At 41.9% G+C, this 20,006-nt stretch overlaps 1 protein-coding gene across 4 annotated transcripts in view; it reads left to right on the forward strand.

The window, feature by feature from the left end:
* The window catches only part of arhgef10la (Rho guanine nucleotide exchange factor (GEF) 10-like a), a 128,507-nt gene that overhangs the window by 58,126 nt on the left and 50,375 nt on the right, over window positions 1-20,006 (forward strand). For all 4 annotated transcript variants that reach the window (XM_085777776.1, XM_085777773.1, XM_085777775.1 and 1 more), the window contains 3 exons: window positions 3,554-3,669; window positions 5,034-5,161; window positions 15,108-15,208. In XM_085777776.1, the coding sequence (XP_085633902.1) occupies window positions 3,554-3,669; window positions 5,034-5,161; window positions 15,108-15,208 (345 nt within the window). The remainder of the gene's footprint in view (window positions 1-3,553; window positions 3,670-5,033; window positions 5,162-15,107; window positions 15,209-20,006) is intronic.

Raw genomic sequence — 20,006 nt, forward strand, 5'->3', positions numbered from 1 at the left:
TTCTCCAAACACTGGATGACAGTGAATTAATGAAACGCTACAGATTGGATCGTGCAGGAATCATGTTTGTGGTTGATCTCCTTAGAGATGCACTTACTTCTCTAACCCAACGCCACAATAAAATACTACCCGAAATGAAAGCCAACCAACACTGCTTCTTATAGGCCGGTCAGCAATCACAGACATTGATGAAAGCTGAGCCATTTTACCCTCGTTAATACCAAATTGAGTTGAAATGTTGAGTTAAGTTAAGTTGAAAGTGCAAAAATGACCAGCATGGCAATTAATATAAGCAAATAAATATAACTATCACTATGTGAATACTGTGCAAGTGGGCCTAAGTTTTCACACATTTTGTAGGATAATTTTAAAGTATAGCTTACTATTCATTTAATATATTTTCTTTTATGTGAAATATTATTTATAATTCCACTTCATAAGATTAGATTCTATGGTCAAGTTTATCGATTTGAGGGTCCATCCTTTGCCCATTATCACCAAAAGTATATATTTTTTCTAGCTTTTAGGGTCAACCAATCACAGCTTTTGAAATGATGACTCATACCTAGCAACGGGGGTCAACCACACCTCCTCACTAAGATAGGAGTTTCTGTCCATTCCGTGCTCAGAGTTCTCAGAGAATATTTTTTTTAGGAGTTCTCTGAGGGGATTCTCAGAATCTTTAGGAATACGGGCTGGGGGTCTTGCTGCTTGTCACTCTGATTGAGGATGTGTTTGCGAGGAGGATAGTCATGACGGTCACTTGTTCCCATGTGCCTGGGGTGTTTTATCTTGGAGAGATATATGGTGGTAGAGGGCCCCCTGCAGCATCGTCCCCACCGTCTCATTTCACTCTCTGATAGACCACAAACACATCCAGAGTGGAGTCATCAATCTGCAGAGATTATTCCCTCCCTTTCCAGGCCCAATTAGAGAGCCAGTAGTAGTAGATAGGAATCAGTGGTTGAAACACTAGTTCTCCCACCACCCCTCACAAAACTCTGGTGTATACAGAGCTTGACGAGATCCCTGATAAATGTGCCATGGGAAAAGGGAGATACAAAACCTTATCAGGATGTAATGGTACAGGCTTTTTAAAGTTGCAGCTCCATGACTTAAATATTAATGGTGCCTTCTACAGAGCCTCCTGTGTCATGCTCAGCAAGCAGCTACTGCTTTGAGAGCTGGTTTAGATTCTCACTGGATTAAGTTTTCACTGTTCTTCAGGTAGTGTATACTCGTATAGCTACTCACATACTTTGCTGCAAGGTTTGGGGATCATTTAAGGTTAGCTGTCAATGCACCTGTCTCTCTTCCTTTTCCTGCATATAACTCTGCAAATGTCATGCCTGACTTTCTCAGTTTTTTTTTTTCACCCTCTTCACATGGTGCGGTCACCCTCAGTCACCTATGTGAACATCTGTTGTTCCCTAAATTTTCATTCAGGCGGGCTATCCCATCTATTTATAGTTCCAACCCCTGTGATGTCATTGGGTGGGGTGTGTAGTCTAAATCTTGTGCTTCCTCAGCATGACTCAAAATAGAGTCATTTTTCATCTTCTGCAGGCTGTGGTGTCCTTTACTGAAGAAAACTGTCCTTTAGGGAAATCCAGGCCTGTCTGTCTCTTCCCCACTGTCCGCCTGTGTTTCTGTCAGGCTGTTGCTCTCGCTGTCTGTACCTACCACACTTGACAGCCCACCAATATATGTGCTGTTTGTTCTTCTTGTGCCAGTTCTTTACTCTTATGCTGTCTTACCCTTCTTATATCCCCATTATACCTGTCTTATTGCTGCTTCTCTTTTGACCTGCTGTCAGGAGCACAGTTTTTTGGACTTTGGCTGTGGATCAGTCAAGGGTTTTTGATACAGGTATGGAGGCTGCATTGTCTTTAAATCCACTGGCTAGCATCACTGGCACAGCAGCTGAGTGCTAGATCGCTGACTTATTCCAGGGAAAGCAGGGACGGACCCCTCTGGGCTCTGGCCTTCCATACCAGTGAGCTACGTGCCTGGCGGCCGGTGTGGATAGCCATGTCTGAGTGTGAAAACCATATCCTGCCTCACCAACGGGATTACGCTGGATTACAACTCAGCACATTCACCTCTCGGGCTGTAGCCAACAGCAGGCCTCGGAGGACTTGACGAACCTGAACATAGGTCCAAGCAATCTCTCTGGAGAGGACACGCAGACATTGTTCTTGCAGCTCGCAGCACACCCCTTTATATTCAAATGCCTCACCTATTGATTTCCTTGCTCAGATGACAGATGTCACTGGCTGCCTGGTCAAAGATCCCATTAAACCCCAAAAGCTACAATGGGAGCTTTTTAAATGAACAATCTCAGCCCACCCACCCCCTCTTTCTCTCTCCCTTTCCTCTTATGGCTTTACTCTCACTCCATTTATGCACTTGGATAGACAAAAGGTAGCAGGTCCCCTTGGAGGAGCATGCCTCACTAAACCCGCCTACCGGCTCAGCTCCTGTGCTTCTTTTATTATGTGGCAGCACTGACAGTGCAGGACAGCTCTAAAGCAAAATCTACCTGCAGAATTTAATTAGGCAGCTCTCATGGAGGCTGCTGTTGGCTAGATGTGGGCCAGGGGAGGATGGCAGACAGGAGGAGACACAGCTATCGATTTGCGGTAGTAGGAGAGAGAGATTTGAAGGTAGCAGGCCGCAAATCGATGCTGAATTTTGTGTCTAATGAGACACCCGCATTCCTTTTGGCCAGCAAAAGGGCATCATAGCTCCAAATAACAGTTTCTCCACCTAATTTTTTTACTCATAAATTCACTCTGGTGTTGTTCAACAAATAATGAAGATCGATCCATCCACACATCAAACTTCTTTTATTAGTGCCAGAGTTCCAGCTGGCGCTAAAGTTCTCAGGTGCAATGACGAAACTTTAACCTTGAACCTCAGTGTATCTTGTGCAAAGTGTATTAAATACTTCTGGTTGTGGGACTGTTGAGTCAAATGGGTAACACTTTACAATAAGGGTCCCTTAATTAACATTAGTTAGTACATTATTAAGCATTAATTAACTGTTTACAGATATATTAACAATCATTATTATGTATTACTTAAGATTAGGTGTAGTTTATTAGTAAGCAGTTGATTAATGTTTACTACTCAAAGTTAGTTAATACATTATTAAGTAATAATAAAAGTTGAATAATGTAATTAGTTATCATTATGTATGCATACTCAGCATTACTGTAATTTAACACATTAGTTTATATATTAATGCTTAATAATGCACTAACGTTAATTAAGGGACCCTTATTGTAAAGTGTTACCGTCAAAAGTTACCGAAACATGCGGTCACCGGTGAAGACATCCCCATGAGCTCTGTGAAATTGTGATGTCCATTTTAAGTATTATTTTTTGATGTTTCATAGACAGATTTTTAGTTATTAGTTGAGAAAACAAAAATCCAACTGACTAGTAATTACAAGTGGCTGCATGCCACGTAACCTTGCTGTCTTTATGCAAGCTTTGTTGATAAAATATGTGTGATTTTTCTCTCTTTCTTTTGTATATGGTCTCTTAGGTAAAGCAATACTGGGCCCTCCAAGACTGTACCAAGAGCTGCAGGAGCTGCAACATGACCTTTCTGTGGTGGAGGAGGTCACTCTCCTTGTGGGCACGTTGCAGGGGACATACCAGGTACATGTCGCTTTATGTTACACATTCACTGTGGCCGCACTGTCTCACAGGGAAAATGTGTATCATACAACATATATTGAAACAAAGTAGGCTGAAAGGCATAGGGCTCCTCAGTCCAACTGAGTCTCCAGGCCGAGTTACAAAAGTCATAGTCTGTTACATTCATCACACCCCTACACAGGCCAACTTGGTTCTCTAAGGGTTTCCTTTAAAAACCTTGGTTCAAATCGGCCTCTTAAAAAAATGCACCCACAGAGTGACCTTCAAATATTCTATTCTCTCCTCCTTTCGGCATCACAAATTATTTATAAGGCAGTTATCTCAAGATATTTACTGAAAAAATATCTGAAATATGGAATGAGTCCTGTTAACTGCAGCTTACCTTATGATTACTTCCAAGTTCTGACAGCACACTGCAGGATCACAGAGGCAGCAAAGACAACACTGAAGTATGCACAGTTAATTTAAATTGGTAGATTCAGTGCAAACGTAGAGATCAAGTTTAGATGGTACAAAGATAACTATTGGCAAATCTGTGTGCTATTCCTTGTAAAGAAATTGAAAAAGGATTCGAGATGTTTCAAATGTGATCAAAGCGCAGCCTCACATGCTTCTTGAATCATTAATTCCTAAAAGCATGGATTGTCAAGCATTGATGGTCTCTGATCCATCAACTCATCAACAGTGCCACAATGGTGGGAATGAGATGTTCCCTCGGATATGCTAGATAAAGGTGTCATTTGCTCCGTTGTAAAAGAAACTAGCATCCTGTAGCATTCAAATCAGGCCGCTTCCCAGCAGCCATCCACTAACACATTAACAGTACTATACACTACATAACACAGCCATGAAGGTATACTGCAGCAATCAGCAGCCTCTCAGGCTAATGGTGGCACCTTTGCCTCCCTGCACTTAATGAGCACAATGTCCTCAGGAGGAGTGATATTGGCCTGACACTAAATGACTGATTTTCACTTTCCACCCTGTTATATTATTGTCCACCGAACAAATAGACGGAATAGTTCTGCACAGCTCATTGACTTCTGAAAATTGATTTGATTCTATTTCACTTGAGGGAGTAGGTTTTATTGTAAAACGGATGCCAGTGTTGAAGTGAACTCAGTGTTACATTTGAGGGGATAAAAATGCCACAACCACATAGCTTCAGATGATATACTGCAGTTTTATGTCTGTGGATGTGTTCTTGTTTTTCAGTTTGTGTGTAAGAATATTAATATGCAAGCACATTTATGGATGGCTCCTGTGCTCAGCATGCATGTAATGTGCTTGTATCTCTGCTAGATGACCCACCGTAAGCCACAGCTGAGAAACAAGTTTTAACTGTGTGTCTTTTTCCATCAAAGAACCTGAACACCACAGTGGCCCAGGACTGGTGTCTGGCTCTGCAGAGGCTCATTCGCATCAAAGAAGAACAGATCCAGAGTGCTAACAAATGTCGCTTACGCCTGCAGGTGCCTGGCAGGCCAGACAAGTGAGTAGTATTTCATGTACAGAAGTGAGAAGTAAAATCTGCTATATACTGTATGTTTGGGTGTGGAAACTTAAATGACCATGGCAACAACAGCAAAGATAACTACAACAAAAAATGTATTCTTGTGCTGGTCACTGACTTAAAATGTTCCACTAAATGGAGGTACACAGTACCATACCTCATGGTTGGCTGGAGGGCTATAAGGGCTTAAATGATGAAATAACAAGATTAACATATATGGAACTATTTATAACATTAAACATACAAAAAAAATTATGGTGGTAGTAGTAGTAGTAGTAGTAGTAGTAGTGCAATATAGTACTGTATCATATCTTATAGTATCTTAATATAGTATCTGAGAGTACAGGTGGACACAGGGGAGGGATGACTAAAATCCAGGAAGTCATGGTTACAGACAGTGGATGTCCTTAGATCACCGAGCCAACAGGACATCTTGACCTTTAGCAAATTAGAGGCAAAAGCAGCTTATTGGAGTGTGAGTGGGTAATTACCAGAGTCAAATAATTCATTCCCTTCAATACCTGGATAGAATAATGAGGAGTGTTTTACAAAATGTTCCTTCAGCTGGATTTAGGTTACTCTTTTTTATTTAAGCGTTTACCTAACATATGGACCTCTAAGGTTTCTGAATTGCTAACTAAGATCCATATAATTTTATCTTTTCAGTATCTTTGTTGAAAAGCCAAATGTTTAGCATTTGGAAAAGTACTGTATTTGTATACACCACAGAGCTCTAATTTATCTCCTGGCTCTACAGTTCCCCAGTTTAATTTAATACAGTTTAATATAGTTTTTTTTATATTAGATTTTCACACACAAGTGTACTGTAAACTGTGATGAGTAATTTTAAAAATCTATACAGTTTATAGTGAAGATTATTTCCTAATAGTCCCCAATTGGTATTTTTATGTATATCCATATCTTCAAACGCAAAAAAAGGACACTTGTTATGTTTTTATTCCAAAGACAAACAGCTGCAGCTGCAATTTTCCTCAGCTGAGCAGGTTACCTTGTCAGGCTGAGGATTTTCAAGTGGATGTCCTAACATGTTGAAATGAATCCTGGTGGGAAAAGTGACTTCTGCTTCACTGCACACCTACTTAGTGAAGAACAAAGATGGAAAGGACAGAGCACACAACTAGCTTAGAGTACTGTACAGTAACAGGGAATAGTAAATAATGGCAGATTATAATGGATCCCAATTTGTTGCTTCTGGTGGGGATAGGATGATAAAGAGACAGGGGAGGACAAAAAGAGAAGGAAAGAGAAGCCAAGGGCCTGCTGAGAGAGTACGTAGGAGTAGGAGAGGAAGAAAGAAAGCGTGAGCATGATGATCAACCTCCCTCATGAAAGAGTTGGCTCAGTGCCGGCAGGGCAGCGGCAGTCAGAAGAGTGGGCCTAATGCTTCAGAGCCACAGAGAATCTAACTGTGCCAAGCCAAGCTAAAGTGACAGCTTGAGCAGCGGAGCTGTGCAGATCAGTTCTCCCACATCTCCCAGCTTCCTCGTCGGCTGTCACACCAGGCCTGCAGGGCCAATCTGCTTACTCAGATGTTTGGTGGAGCCAGATGTCATGCTTACAAGAGAGTCCCCCAATTCCCCTTCAAGGGGTACCCTATTTGCTCAGTTCCTGTGATAATGTCATTAGCAACTGCACTGACAAGGGGATTTCCCACCCCTACATATGTCCGGGCAAAGATTCTTATTTAAAACGTAAATAATACAGAGCAAGACCTGCAGTAAAATCCTGTTTGGAGATGGCCAAAGAGTTGTGTGGAGAGGTAAAAAGGTAACAATGTCAGCTGAAAGAAGAAAACCTCCTGTAGGGGGAAGAGCCAGTCCTGGTTGTGTGATAGCAATCTAATTTAGGCTGGGCCTCGGTGTCAGGTGGCTGGACCGGCAGTGAGCCTCGGGGCTGAGGGTGACAGGTGGCTCAGCGGGTGCCGAAACCATTCTGACACTACCCAGGGTGCAGAAGTGGCAGATTGCAGGGGAGATCAGCGGGTAGACTGACTCTCTCTCTCTCTCTCTCACTCACACACACACACACACACACACACACACACACACACACACACACACACACACAATTGCACTCACACATACCTTGGATTTCCCTCGCTATCCTTCTCAGTTTTGTCACTAATCTGAGTAAGGATCTACAGGGAACTAAAGGGCTTCCAGATTCAATATGTCCATGTTACATGTACATGCTTCTGACTGACAAATGCATATGAACATAAGGGAGCATGCATCTCAGACAATGAGGCACACTTTCATGGGGTAGAATCACACATACTCACACTTGTGTGCAGAGCTGAGCCACTGCTCTGCTGGTGAGAGAGTAGGACCGCAGCAGGGACCCCCTGTACTGAGTTGGTCCCCTCCTGTCTGGCCGCGAGCGACTCTCTGCAGTCAGGCAGCACATCACAGCCTCCACACTGCAAACAGACTGAGTACGTGGAAAGAATCCTGACTGCTGCCTCAAAGGCACCAGCCTACGTGTGACAGCAGTTCATTAACATCCTCTTTTACTGCGTCTGCTGGAGCAACCACAGGCACAGATACATGGGCCATACTGGCAAGTGATACATCCAGAGTTCAAATTTCATAGTTTAGCCAAATGTGTTTGTTGCTTCATCCCCTTCTCACAGCAGCATGGCACACATGAAGGAACAGTATTGTAAGCCTGAAGCTTCTTTTTTTCACAGTCTCTCTTATGGGAAATGTGCAGGCTACCTTCAAAGCAAATGGCAGAGCTGACAGTCACAGTCAGATGTGTGTTTTGGGCTCCATTTCTAGTTAATTTTGATGGAGATGTCTTTTCTAAATACAGATGTTCCGTAAGAGGCTCTGGAGTGTCCCTGTGACCTTATCTCAGTGTTTGGACTATAGAGATGTTTCTCCGATATTTACAGTACATGGGTATTAAAGGGACAACGAGGAGTTTTGGAAAAGCGAAGCGTTTTCACACTACATTTATGACGGCGCAAGACGGACTCATGTTTTCATTCATCAATAATTATAGTCAGAGGTTCAAAGAGGTTCACATACCGTCGTAGTTCCGACCATAAACGGCGATTCGGCTGCGTTATTCTCATGACTCGTTGCGAAACCGAAAGTAAGGAAATGCTGGTCGGCTCGACCAGCATTTCCACCACCACTAATAATAACAAAATAACGATAGAGACAAAACCATATATTTATTGAAAATGGAGCCATTAAAAAGTGTGGGTAGCGGAGATTCATCCACATCAACGTGAGACGTTTTTATAACCAAATAGAAACTCCTCGTTGTCCCTTTAAGAGAAGTGTGGACTCCCACTTAAAAGCTTGGTTCAGAAATTAGAGAAAAATATAATTTCTCACAATTCTTCCAATGGCATGCAGACATGCAGATAGTGGTTTCCTTTGATTTGTTCAGATACTGAGATATCCACCTCGTATTTCTTCTTTCATCCTGATACAGTGAATAGAAATTAGTATTAGGTGGTCACTGCACTGACAAATGTCAAGAATGTTTATCAGCAACACATCTTTTCAGCGTCTTTGACCTTGTTACACTGAATGCTTTTTTTGTGTGTGTGCCATTGAACGTTTAAAGGAGTACATGCTGACTGATCTCACACAGATGGACTGTAGTCTGTCTCTTCATCTGACTCAGTAAAGCAACGTGTACTTCTCAGGATGGCAGTGTTGTTATAACATCTGTCATATTCCCGTGCTTTAGTGTACAGTGATATGTGAATAACACTCCGCCTCTGCACCCACCCCCACCTTCGTGCCACTGTCTTCAGCCTTATTTATCCAGGGACAGCTTGCTGTTCTCTATTCCCCCTCTCTTGACATTCCCTCATGTAGACACATTCACACTGGGTAGTGACCAAGAAAAAACACAGTCCTCTACTTTTAGCCAGTTATCAGGTGCAGTGGGGCTGAAGCTGAAGGGAACCTACGACACATTTCCTTTGGTCAACTCAAGTGGAAAAGTTTGTGTTCTTGCTTGAGTAGTCAAAACAAACTGGGAAAATTGGCTCCTTAGCCCTGAGAAGGTATTTCATCCAATATTCACGAGCTGTTTTCCCCTATATTCATTTTCATACAGACAGATTTTCTTTGTAAAGGATGTATCTTGTTATGTGGTTCAGATACCCAGCGGAAACCGCATAAATCCTCATTAGGACTATCCAGTACACCTAATAGCAGAGGGTGGGTTGGTTGGCATTTAGCCCTCATAGTTTTTATGCTGAATCACAAAGATAGGTGATGATCATTAATGTAAGTAGTTGCATTAACTTTTCATGATGTGAGCATATTATGTCACAAAATCCCTCAGTACAGTAAAACCAGGATAAACACTGCACCAAGCACTTAAAATGAATTTCTACTTAACAACCTTCTTTAGCAAATAGATTTTCACCAGGTCTGGTATAATGATGTGGTATAGCAGGGAGTTTTGGACAGAGGGGCCAAACCTGGGTCCTGCTCAAATGGTGACAACCAGGTATTTACTTGTGATCGGCCGTGTTCAGGGTCAAACTGAATACATGTTCATTATTTTGTATCGCACACAGTGACTCTGTAAATTGCAGTACATGGTTACTTGTCAAAGAGGTGTGTGACTCTAAAACCATGTCATGCTGGACCCAGACTTATTTTCATGCTCAATTTCTGAAATTTCTGAGGATCCTGTTGTGTGTCCTCCCTTTGATTTTCTATACAGCACTTCCACTTCTAAATCACACTAAGGCCCAATCCCAATTCTCCTCCCTTAACCTTACCCCTTGGTTTCAAGTGCACTCGCTTGATGCAAATTAGCGTAACAGACGTCTTCACCTACGTCATGCGTATTGTTGACGTACGCTTCTTGCCCTCATTTCAAAAAATGCCAGCTCCAGTGGTGGCGTTACCAATTTCCTTGGCTGTTTTTATTCTCCGTCTGACAAATCAAAAACAACAATTGTCAGGCAGTGTCATCAGCTGTTGTTGTTGCTGTTGTTACATGCACATGTTTTTATTCCCATTAAGAACTTAAAAATTCCTTGTGGAAAAGGCAAAATTGTATTAAATGTCATGAATATAGCAAATGCAGGTGGAAACAGTTCTTCTGCCGGATAAATGTGAGTTGCGATCATGTTTAATGTCAGCTCCGCTACGTATTCCAGCTGTTCAAAGACACAGCGGGAGTAAAGGAGTAAAAAAAAGAAGATGCAGGTGTGCAGGCGACAGACCGGCGTCACGTGAAGTGTCACGATCTCGCAGAACTGTTTGGAGCGCTGTCGTTCACAAACCACCGGTGACAGGTCTCCTCCTCCTCCTTTTTTTAAATTATCTTTTTCTTTTAATACTCATGTATCTGCATCTGCATCAAAACAGTGTTTACATGCCACTGTCTTCTGATGACAGGCATGTCGCATTATAACCACCACCATATATAATTGTATAATATTTACCGACTTAACTTGGCTTGCTGCGTACGGCTCAGTGGTTTCCAGGACCCTCAATTTTCTTCTCCTCAATTCGTATTCAAATTAAGTGGGGATTTTAGGGGTTAACAGCACTTCCCTTACTTGTCTTGACGTTTGGGACACCCTACCCCTCCGCGGGAACATGCAAAACCAAGGGCTAGGGCTGATTTTGAGGGGAAGTGTGAGTATTGAGACGCAGCCTAAGTCTGTATCAACTTTAGTCCGTCTCTTGTAATATTTTCTATCAAGTCTGTCTTGGACTAGCTCAACAACCTCTCACAGGGACACAGAACCGTCTCCTTTTTTGCAGAGCCAGCTCTGACTGTTATTCTGTGGAGGGTGGAGGTGAGCTGAAGGATAGGTGTGTGACAGGCTGCCACTCAGGACTCACTCCTACATCTGTCCCGTCCCTGTGTTTTATTGTCATACATGTGCTTCAGCACTGACATGATCCCATAAATTCGTTGAGCTCACTTTGCTGCCTTGCCCCGCTCTGTCCCCTCTCCTTCCCTGTTACCCCCGTCCCTGTTAGAGACTCCTTACCTCTCTGCTCTCCTCCTGTCCCCTCTGCCAGCATGCTCCAGTGTAGTTCTCCATTCTGGCAGTGCAGCACACCTGCACTGCGGCTGTCAATCAGTGGGCAGGAGGGAGGAAACGGAGACTGCTCAGTTTAGCATGTTTGAGACTGTGTGGGCATGAAGTGTTGCCTTAGGAATCTAACCATGTGAGAAGTTGTATTCTCGGCTCCCCCTCTGTCTTCGGCAAATTGCCTCTGCTATATTTAAGCAGCGAATGGTATGAATTACATCTGTGTGAAAGCTCAATTTTTCAACATGTCAAGGAAGTTTGAGATCTTACTTACTTTATCCTTTTTTTCATTGCCTTGGAGTCACTGTGGAATGGTTGCACAGGTGACTGAAACAGGGCCATTACTTTAGAAAGCGACTTAGTACTTTAAAAAGACATCTTATCCTTGGCCAGCTTACTTGTTCGAATAAAGCCTGATCATTCCAGACAACAGAGTCTAATTTCAGACAGTGCGTCATGTTGTTTTATTTTAGTTGACAGGAGATAGCCAAGTATTTCAACACCAGTGGTTTGAAAAAAAAAGACTAAACAAAAGCTACAGAAAGCTCAGTGTTTTAATGTATAACTAGGACACGAGTTGTATGTGTGTTAGCCCACATGACCCACAAAGAAAGCATCCACTTCCAAATACTTCAAAATGCTTGTCTCTTGGAGAGACCTTGCATTTCTACACACACATTTTGGTATTGACTTTGGAATTGATGCAAGTGTGTATTGTTGTATTAGCTTGTAAATTCACTTGACTTGCATAAGACATACCCATGCTATTGTTTGGCTATTTCCATTTATTTTGTATGGAAGAAGGAAGCAGCTATGAGAGCTGGTTTGTCATTGGGGCTATGAGTGGGGCTCTTGTTTTTAGAGAATTGTTTTTTATAATGTGTTTTGAAGTTCTGCTACATTCAACAAGGTGTCTTTCCTCAGATAGTGTTCTTCCCTGCCTGAAATAATAACACAGCAGCTTGAATGAGCTGATGAAAAAGAACAAATCTGGTAAACGTGTGAACCAGGAGACAACCAGCGCTCTGCCAGCAGTTTGGCACTAACCAAGACCCATTCCAAGTTGGCATGGAGTGAGACTTTAATGAAAAACTGTTATTTGTTTGGATCACGTTGTCTTTTGCTCTGCACTGGTAGCTCAATACAGTTTGTAACTGTTCCACCTGATGGCTTGTGGTAGACGAAATGAGACAGTTAGCAGTTGGCAACCTGAAAAGACTCTGCAGTCCTGTAGTGTACGGACAGTGAAACTGAAGTTCTTTACCCTGAAAATGAGAAATTGAGATTCTTAACGGTGATCAGCATTAAATTGTATTAACTGAAAATGTGTATTAGATTGTATAACGAAATAAGTTGTTATGCAAAATAAGTTTACTACCCCAGTGCAAAAACAGTCCCCCTGTAACTCAGAGAAGGCACGGAGGACTCTGAAACTTCTCCCCTTTGTCGACATGAGGGTGAGTAGATAATGAGTGAAATTTCATTTTCGAGTTAACTATCCCTTTAAATTAACATCTGCCATGTTAATTTGAAGTACTGTGTTTTATTTTTGGGGAGGTCACTTCAATGATCACCTTCGCCACATGTCAACAACAAAGAAATATGCATAAATGAAGCACTGAAAACATATTTAACACTTGTCAAAATCACCAAAAATTACCATATAGGGACAGAGGCAAAATGCTAATTACAGCATAGAGATGTGTGATCTAGCATGTTACACAGCCTTAAGCAAACTATATTCACTATTAAGATTATTTATCATTATCATATCATAAGGAAATATATTTTTCAACCCTGTTAAAGACTAAATTATGGGTCTGTAATGGAAATATATGCAGAGATTATTCAATGTAATGTATGCGATCCAACACACTTTTTGGTAAAGGATGTAGATTTTACTGTATTTTATTTTTGAATACCATTAATTCATAATTTCATATCAGATATTGTATATCAGAGGTTAAAGGAGCAATACATGAAACATCTATGTTTTCAATGTCAAACACTCTCCTCACAGCTTGAAAGGTGCCTCTGTAGATCTTGCATCTTTGCAGAGGATTGCAGGTATAGTCAGTTTGAATTCATGGCTTTTACAGTCGATTGCAACAACAACAACAGCCTAGTTTCTAGTTCAATAACATTCAGAGAAACTTTTCATGCCTCACCTGCTGTTACACCTCTCTTCTCTCTATATGTATGCAATTGTGTCATTTTCTCCTTCAGTTAATCAAGTAAAAGGCCAGCTGAGATCAAAATCAGAATAAAGTGTTGTGAGAGAGTGTTATCAAACGAAAACATAAAGAGTTTCTAATTCATGCATTAATTCAAGTTTGTGTTTCAAGAGCTCTCCCAAACTACTTGAATACACAGCTTCGGTCTGTCATTTGCACAGTTAACTTTTCACACAATCAAGGATCTTTTCAAGTGAGTTAGTCCATAAGTCTGCACCCTGAAGGACATGCACACAGAGAAGGCTGGTTAAGTGACAGCTACAGCCAAAACTTTTTTTTTGTTTAGTAGTCTTGCGTTGTAATAAGCATCCCTGTTGCAAAATGAATGTCCTGTTAGTAGCATTGGGGGGGGGGGGGGGGTCATGGGTGCTTGGAAGAGGTAAGCCTAACCCCAACCAATAATCACTCTTTATGCCTAAACCTGACCTTGGTATGATCATTTCCCACCATTAAATCAGTAATGGGAAAAACTGTGATAAGAATAAAGCATGAAAGGTGGGTGGGTCTAAAGCACGGGCAGCACAAGACATTAGCGAACGATCCGGCAGCTGACTTGGTAAAAAAGCTTTTAAAAAAAAATCATTTGGGGAGCAGATGAGGAAAATGAGAAACAGGTGTGTAGGTATGGCGGAGAAGTTCAGGTGACTGGAAATGGAAAACAGGTGAGCAGGTGGATCTGGGAAAGGGAATAAAGTCAGGAGACATCTGGTGGGCGTGTGGAGTATGACAGGAGGGCAATAAACAAGGCTGAGACAGAAATCCTGACACATTACTGGCATTTTGGGCATTGGAGCCCATCTAGAAGCCATTTACTGTGACCAGACTGTGTGATCATCACAATCTGCCCTGAATGTTGACGTGCAGGCTGAAATCATAAAGCCGCAGCTTACTGAACTGAACCACTGTAAAACTACAAGCAAGCAAGCAGGTGTTCTCAGACAAAAAAAATCTTGCTGTATTAAACCTAAAGTCCCATGAAATGAAAAATGTCTTTCCCCTGTTGCCGCTGTGTTCCTCTGACTGTGGTGTACTGTTTTGTCTTTAGATAGCACATGAAGAGTATGCTAGACATGAACATTTCTGATTCCACTTCTTCATCTGTTTCATCTTTCTTATGAAATCCTGTTGCCTTCATAACCCAAATGTAACAGTGCTGCTGCCAGTTTGGTCAGAGGTTCAGATGCGGTGTAGGCCGACCAGTAGCAGCAGTAACCTTGAACTTGGTTTGGTAATCTCACTTCTCTGTGAGAAACTGCAGTTTTTAGTTTCAGCCAATACAGTCCCAAGTGACATTACTGCAGAAACTTTATTTGACATCACACTGTTTCTTCAGGCGCTACAAAAGGCAGTGGTCAGTCTGTCGTTACACAATAGTGTATCTGCAATAAAATACAGTTGGAGCTCCTCCATTTCAGACACCAAGATCTCACTTCCTGAGCCTCAGCAAGATAGTCTGTTTGATCTGGTGAAGTGATGAAATGAAGAAAAAAAAACACAGCCTAAATCAGCAATTATGCTTTTATTCTATTCTTTTCAAAGAAGACTTTGTGACAAACATTTTAAAAATTCAGTAAGTACATCTGCTGTGTGGATGCATGTGAGCCTGAGCCTGTGTATTTATATGTGTTTGCTCCAGGTCTGGTCGTCCTGTCAGTTTCATGGTGGTCTTCAACACTCCCAACCCCCTTAGTAAAATCTCCTGGGTCAACCGTCTGCACTTGGCCAAGATCGCACTACGTAAGCATGCACACACACACACACACACACACACACACACAAACACAGAAAGGATTACTATGTATTTTCTATTTAAACAGGATGATGTAATGCAGGGAAATGCAATAACAATGTTTTAAGTCAGAGGCACAGAGGCATCATCAGTGTTTGCTTCACTCTGTATCAGCTAAGTGCACAACTGGTGTTACAACTTATATAATCACAGAAAAACTGAGACTTTCAACTGGGTCATGTGAAGTTTATGTGTGGAGGAAAGAGGCAATCTGTCCAAACAATGTTTTATTAATAGCCTATGTTTTACAATGCCACCTATCTATTGTCAAAGAAAGTATGACCCATCATCTCGGAGAGATGATCTGGCCATTGCAAGTTACATATTAGCTCTTGAAAAAAATTAGATTCTCTGCTTCCATTTGTCATTTGTACAGCGATTTCTCCCCCTTTTTCAAATTCTGGGTGACTCTTTGATATCAGCATTGATGGGTGGAAAAGAAATGGCCAAACCCTGCCCAGCAGGGAGCAGCACAGTTCTGTTTTTTTAATCTTCCTAACCTCTTCCTTCCAACCCTTGCTTGCTCTGGCCAGGCCTAAGCCATGCAGTCTGACCATGCTGTAGTACAGGGGGTCTTCCTCCATGGGGCTCATCAATGTGTGCAGTCATCATGTGGTAAAAACAGAGACGGGACTACTGAGGACATTAATCTGCTTATTTGGCCATGATAGCACGCATATTCAACCCACTCACTGGCTTGGTCTCCTCTCCTCATCCTTTCCTACTCCCTGCGTCGCCTTGAGCACTCTTCCTTGTCACACACGCTTTATTCCGGGGTTTGTTGTGCATGCAGTATGTCTCTCAACACAGTGCTTGTGTGTAGCTTCAGTTGTATTGTTATGGCTTATTTTATCCCTGAGGCCATTGCTGAGGGCATCAGCACAGAAACAGTCAAGGTTTTCGGAGGGCTTTATTGGAGGTAGATCACAGAATTCTCAATTTATTGTCGCACTTAGATGAGTGGCCAGAGATATGCAGTGTGCTCCAAAACTTCGAGACCACTTAGGGAGAGTGGTCTCACACTTTTGAACCCCACTGCCTGTTGTTAATATGCCAGCAGAGCCCTGAGAGCTTCAAGGGAGCTTTTTATGTCTTAGAGAAGTTTTCCTGAGATTTTGCTTCCCTGTATCTTGAGACTCTCCATTCCAGCACATTACAATAAGAAAAAAAAGATTATTCCCCCACACTGCTGGCCTTCCTTCACAGTATTGGCACAGAGGTGCATAAAGCATACAGTGCATCTGTAGACTCTCCAGTAGAGCCTACTGTATATGGTTTGTGTCAGAGTGGCATCAAAAACACCAGGCTGAGAGCAGAGGATGCTGAGGCTGCAGCGAAGCGCAGCATACCCAGCCTTTCCTTGTTGCTCACACCTTTATCAGCATCACAGCAGGCGCACTGATGGGGACAGTGGCATAGTTATAGCATGCTACTCTCCTCCCCTGTGGCTGGTTTGTGGACATGGATGATATTCAAAGCTGAATCATGCACGTTATCCGTAGCTGCATGCCAGGAGGAGTCTCACACTGCAACAATGTTTATGGAGACCACCAGTATATCATACATCCAGTATAACTCAAGGATGGTTAAAAGTACAGACAAGGGCTGAGCCTTATAACTCCCTTTTTTTCTAAATAATGGAATTTATCTAATAGACATAAAAAAATAAATAAAATAAATGTTTATTGAATTTTCTCACTTCACACCCAGGACAAATGGGGAAAATACTCTACACACCTTGAAGACATGGGACAAAGTGCTATCAACATGTTAATATTGCACATTATTTTCACTCTCATGTTGAGTGACAATTGTACAGCTGTCAGCACCGATCCATCTCTGTCGGGCTATTCTTCTGTCTCGTCGCCTCTAGCACTTGTCAGAGCCATTATCCTCCTGTGGCTTGAGAAAAAGCCTAAAATCTTTGCCTTTCTTTGATTCAGAAAAGTTTCGGATCAGTTGACTGCTGAGTGGAAATTAACACACTTGAAGTTGTAAGATTTAAGGCCATTAGCCAACACGGCTATATCTGGCAAGTTACCATTAGAACCACAGCTGCGTTTCCTTCAAGGAGAGCAAACTTCAATGCACAAAGAAAAGCAATAAAATAAGAGGACAACAAAAATAAGAAGACAGAAAACACAGAAGACCAGTTTTAGGTCAAGTGGAGCAAAAGGAAGGGAGGGGATACAGTCCACAGAAAGCCACACTGCATTCAAGACATCACACAGCTGGTTAATTTCAATATATCAAGCTCAAGACTCAGAAATATGACAGTGAGGCTGCAGAGATGATAAAGACCATCTACATCTTTCAGCTGGAGAACGTGTTTAACTCGGATATTGATTCACTCATCTCTTGTTAAAATGAGTGACAGTATGTATAATATATTCAATTTGAAGATGTTTTCTTTACTTCTGAATGCTATGGGAACATCCTCAAACTCCAAATTTTCTTATACTGTACTATGCTGTTGTATAAACAACTGATTGAAATTATTCCTGCTTTAATACACATGAGAAATGAAATAACACAGCTGTTGGTTTTACTTTTACCCTCTAACGACCTCATGTAACATATATCACTGACATTTTAAAATTTAAACCATGCAACTGACTGCATATCATACATGAGGTAAGATAGTACTGTTAGCATTCAAGCAGATTCAAACAACTTAAAGACTGCAGACTGAAGAAAAAAAGTAATTTTCATGTTTTTCTCGGCAATCATTGAAGGCTCTCTCACATTTGCTTTCCTCTCAGATGGCTTATATGAATTTAAATATGTATTCATAGTTGACAGCCCACACAGTGTCAGTCCTCTCCACCACCTCCCCCTCTCCTCTAGCCTCACAAGCAGAGGTTAATGGAAATGTTTATCATGATCAGCTATTAGTGGTAAAAATAGCAGCTTGTTACTCAGACTGAGTTTTTATTTTCCAAATGGACAAAGTGAATCCCCTGCCTGTACAAAGTTCATCTACCTCTTCAGTTTTCATAGCCGCATGCTCTCTACCGGGGCTCAAGGGAACTGATATCCCAGCCAGCATTAAGCTGTGTGTTTAGACCAGTCACACATGTTATGTTGTGTAACAGGTTTAATTAAAGGGACATTGTGTAACTTCTCCTGTTATCTATTCATGAAAATCAAATATTTGGTTCAAAAGTCTGTTTTTCATTAATCAGTAATCCCCCCCCATCAACAAACTGAAGTGTTCCTTTCAGCTCTGAATTTGCCGTTCATATCATTCATATCTACATGGAGCGGGTAAGCTCGGTGCTGGCTGCCATGTGGTGTCGCCATGTTTTTACGTTCAGTGGCAGCGTGACGGTAGGAAACCACGGAAACTCAGCAGAGACACTGGAGCTGTCGGCTCAGGTCGAGGTGGAGTCTGTGAAAAGTCACCGCGGTAACGCAGTGAGGAGGAATGGAGCGTTACACTGATGTTGCATTCACCTGCAGTCGGGCAGACGGCCGTCGGTAACAAACCAGATGTCATTTTAGTCACAGAAGTCGAGAGAAAGCCGGTAAAACGTGGGTCAGGTAAACAATACCACATCGCCATGACAACATATTGTCACGTGTATTGTTTTGCCTCGTGCTGACAGACCACTTGTTTACATAGAGGCTTGTTTATGCCGTTACGTGCAGCGGCTGTCGTCCATCTGCCGTCTGCCCAATTTCACGTGAATGCAGCATGCAGCAGACGTTATGATCGCGCACTCCCCGGCCGTCGAAGCTTCGATTTTGATCGATTTTATGTCTGCAAAGCTTCGATTATCAAAATATGATAATCGGGTCAGCCCTAAAAAATACGATTGAGTTGTTTGTGATATACAACCACGACGCTAGATGGGAGTAATTCCTACACAATGTACGTTTAAGGTTACAAAACTTTAAATTAAAGATGTGAAAGTAATTTATTGCAATATTGAATTTATACTGAACTCAACTTAATGTGTATTTAAAATGTTTAGCCTCAAAATAAATAAAAGCAGACACTAACATTTCAGAATATGTGAATATTATAAAGTCAAAGTAATTCCCAGCTGATTGTTGCATCGTCTAGATTACCCATAAGGTGTGTCATAGTGCATTACAGCACTATGAGACACTGGTACTTATCTAATCATTCATTTAGAAACAAATGGTACAGATGAGGGCGGGGTGATGGATTTTATTGAATCCCTTGGTGAAATAGATCAGCACCAACCTGGTCAGGATGACAATTACATGTTAATTGTTTTACACCCACACTTTGCCTTCCCATTTAACCAAATGTAATTACAATAAGGGAGTTGTTGATTTAATTTCACGGATGGTGTACTGTCACTGAGGCTTCCTCGTCATTGCAGGCGGAGGCAGGCCTGCCCTGTGCTCAGGGGAGACCTACAGATGAGTCAGCGTTTCAAACGCACCGAACCATGCTCTTGTTTAGTTTCAAATGGGTTCTGTGCTCTGAAATGTCCCGAATGGTGGACAACACAAATAGCTAATGTTCTCATGCATGATTAAGTGAGTGATTAGACATCACAAAACTCATTTACCCAGACTCATCTTCACACCAGTGTGTAATGTATCCTGTTACCTCAGTGAAAGCACAGCCACATCCACTGCCTGGATTTTCTCTGCACCACGTGCGTGAATAGAAGTGGTTTCGGTGATGGTCCTTCATGTAATGTTTAGGTCCCATCTAGGGTTGCAAAATTCTGGAAATTTTCAAAGTTGGAAACTTTCCATGGGAAT

Source organism: Trachurus japonicus, chromosome 5 (genome assembly GCF_045865225.1).
Source record: "Trachurus japonicus isolate A0001 chromosome 5, Traja_1.0".
NCBI lineage: Eukaryota > Metazoa > Chordata > Actinopteri > Carangiformes > Carangidae > Trachurus > Trachurus japonicus.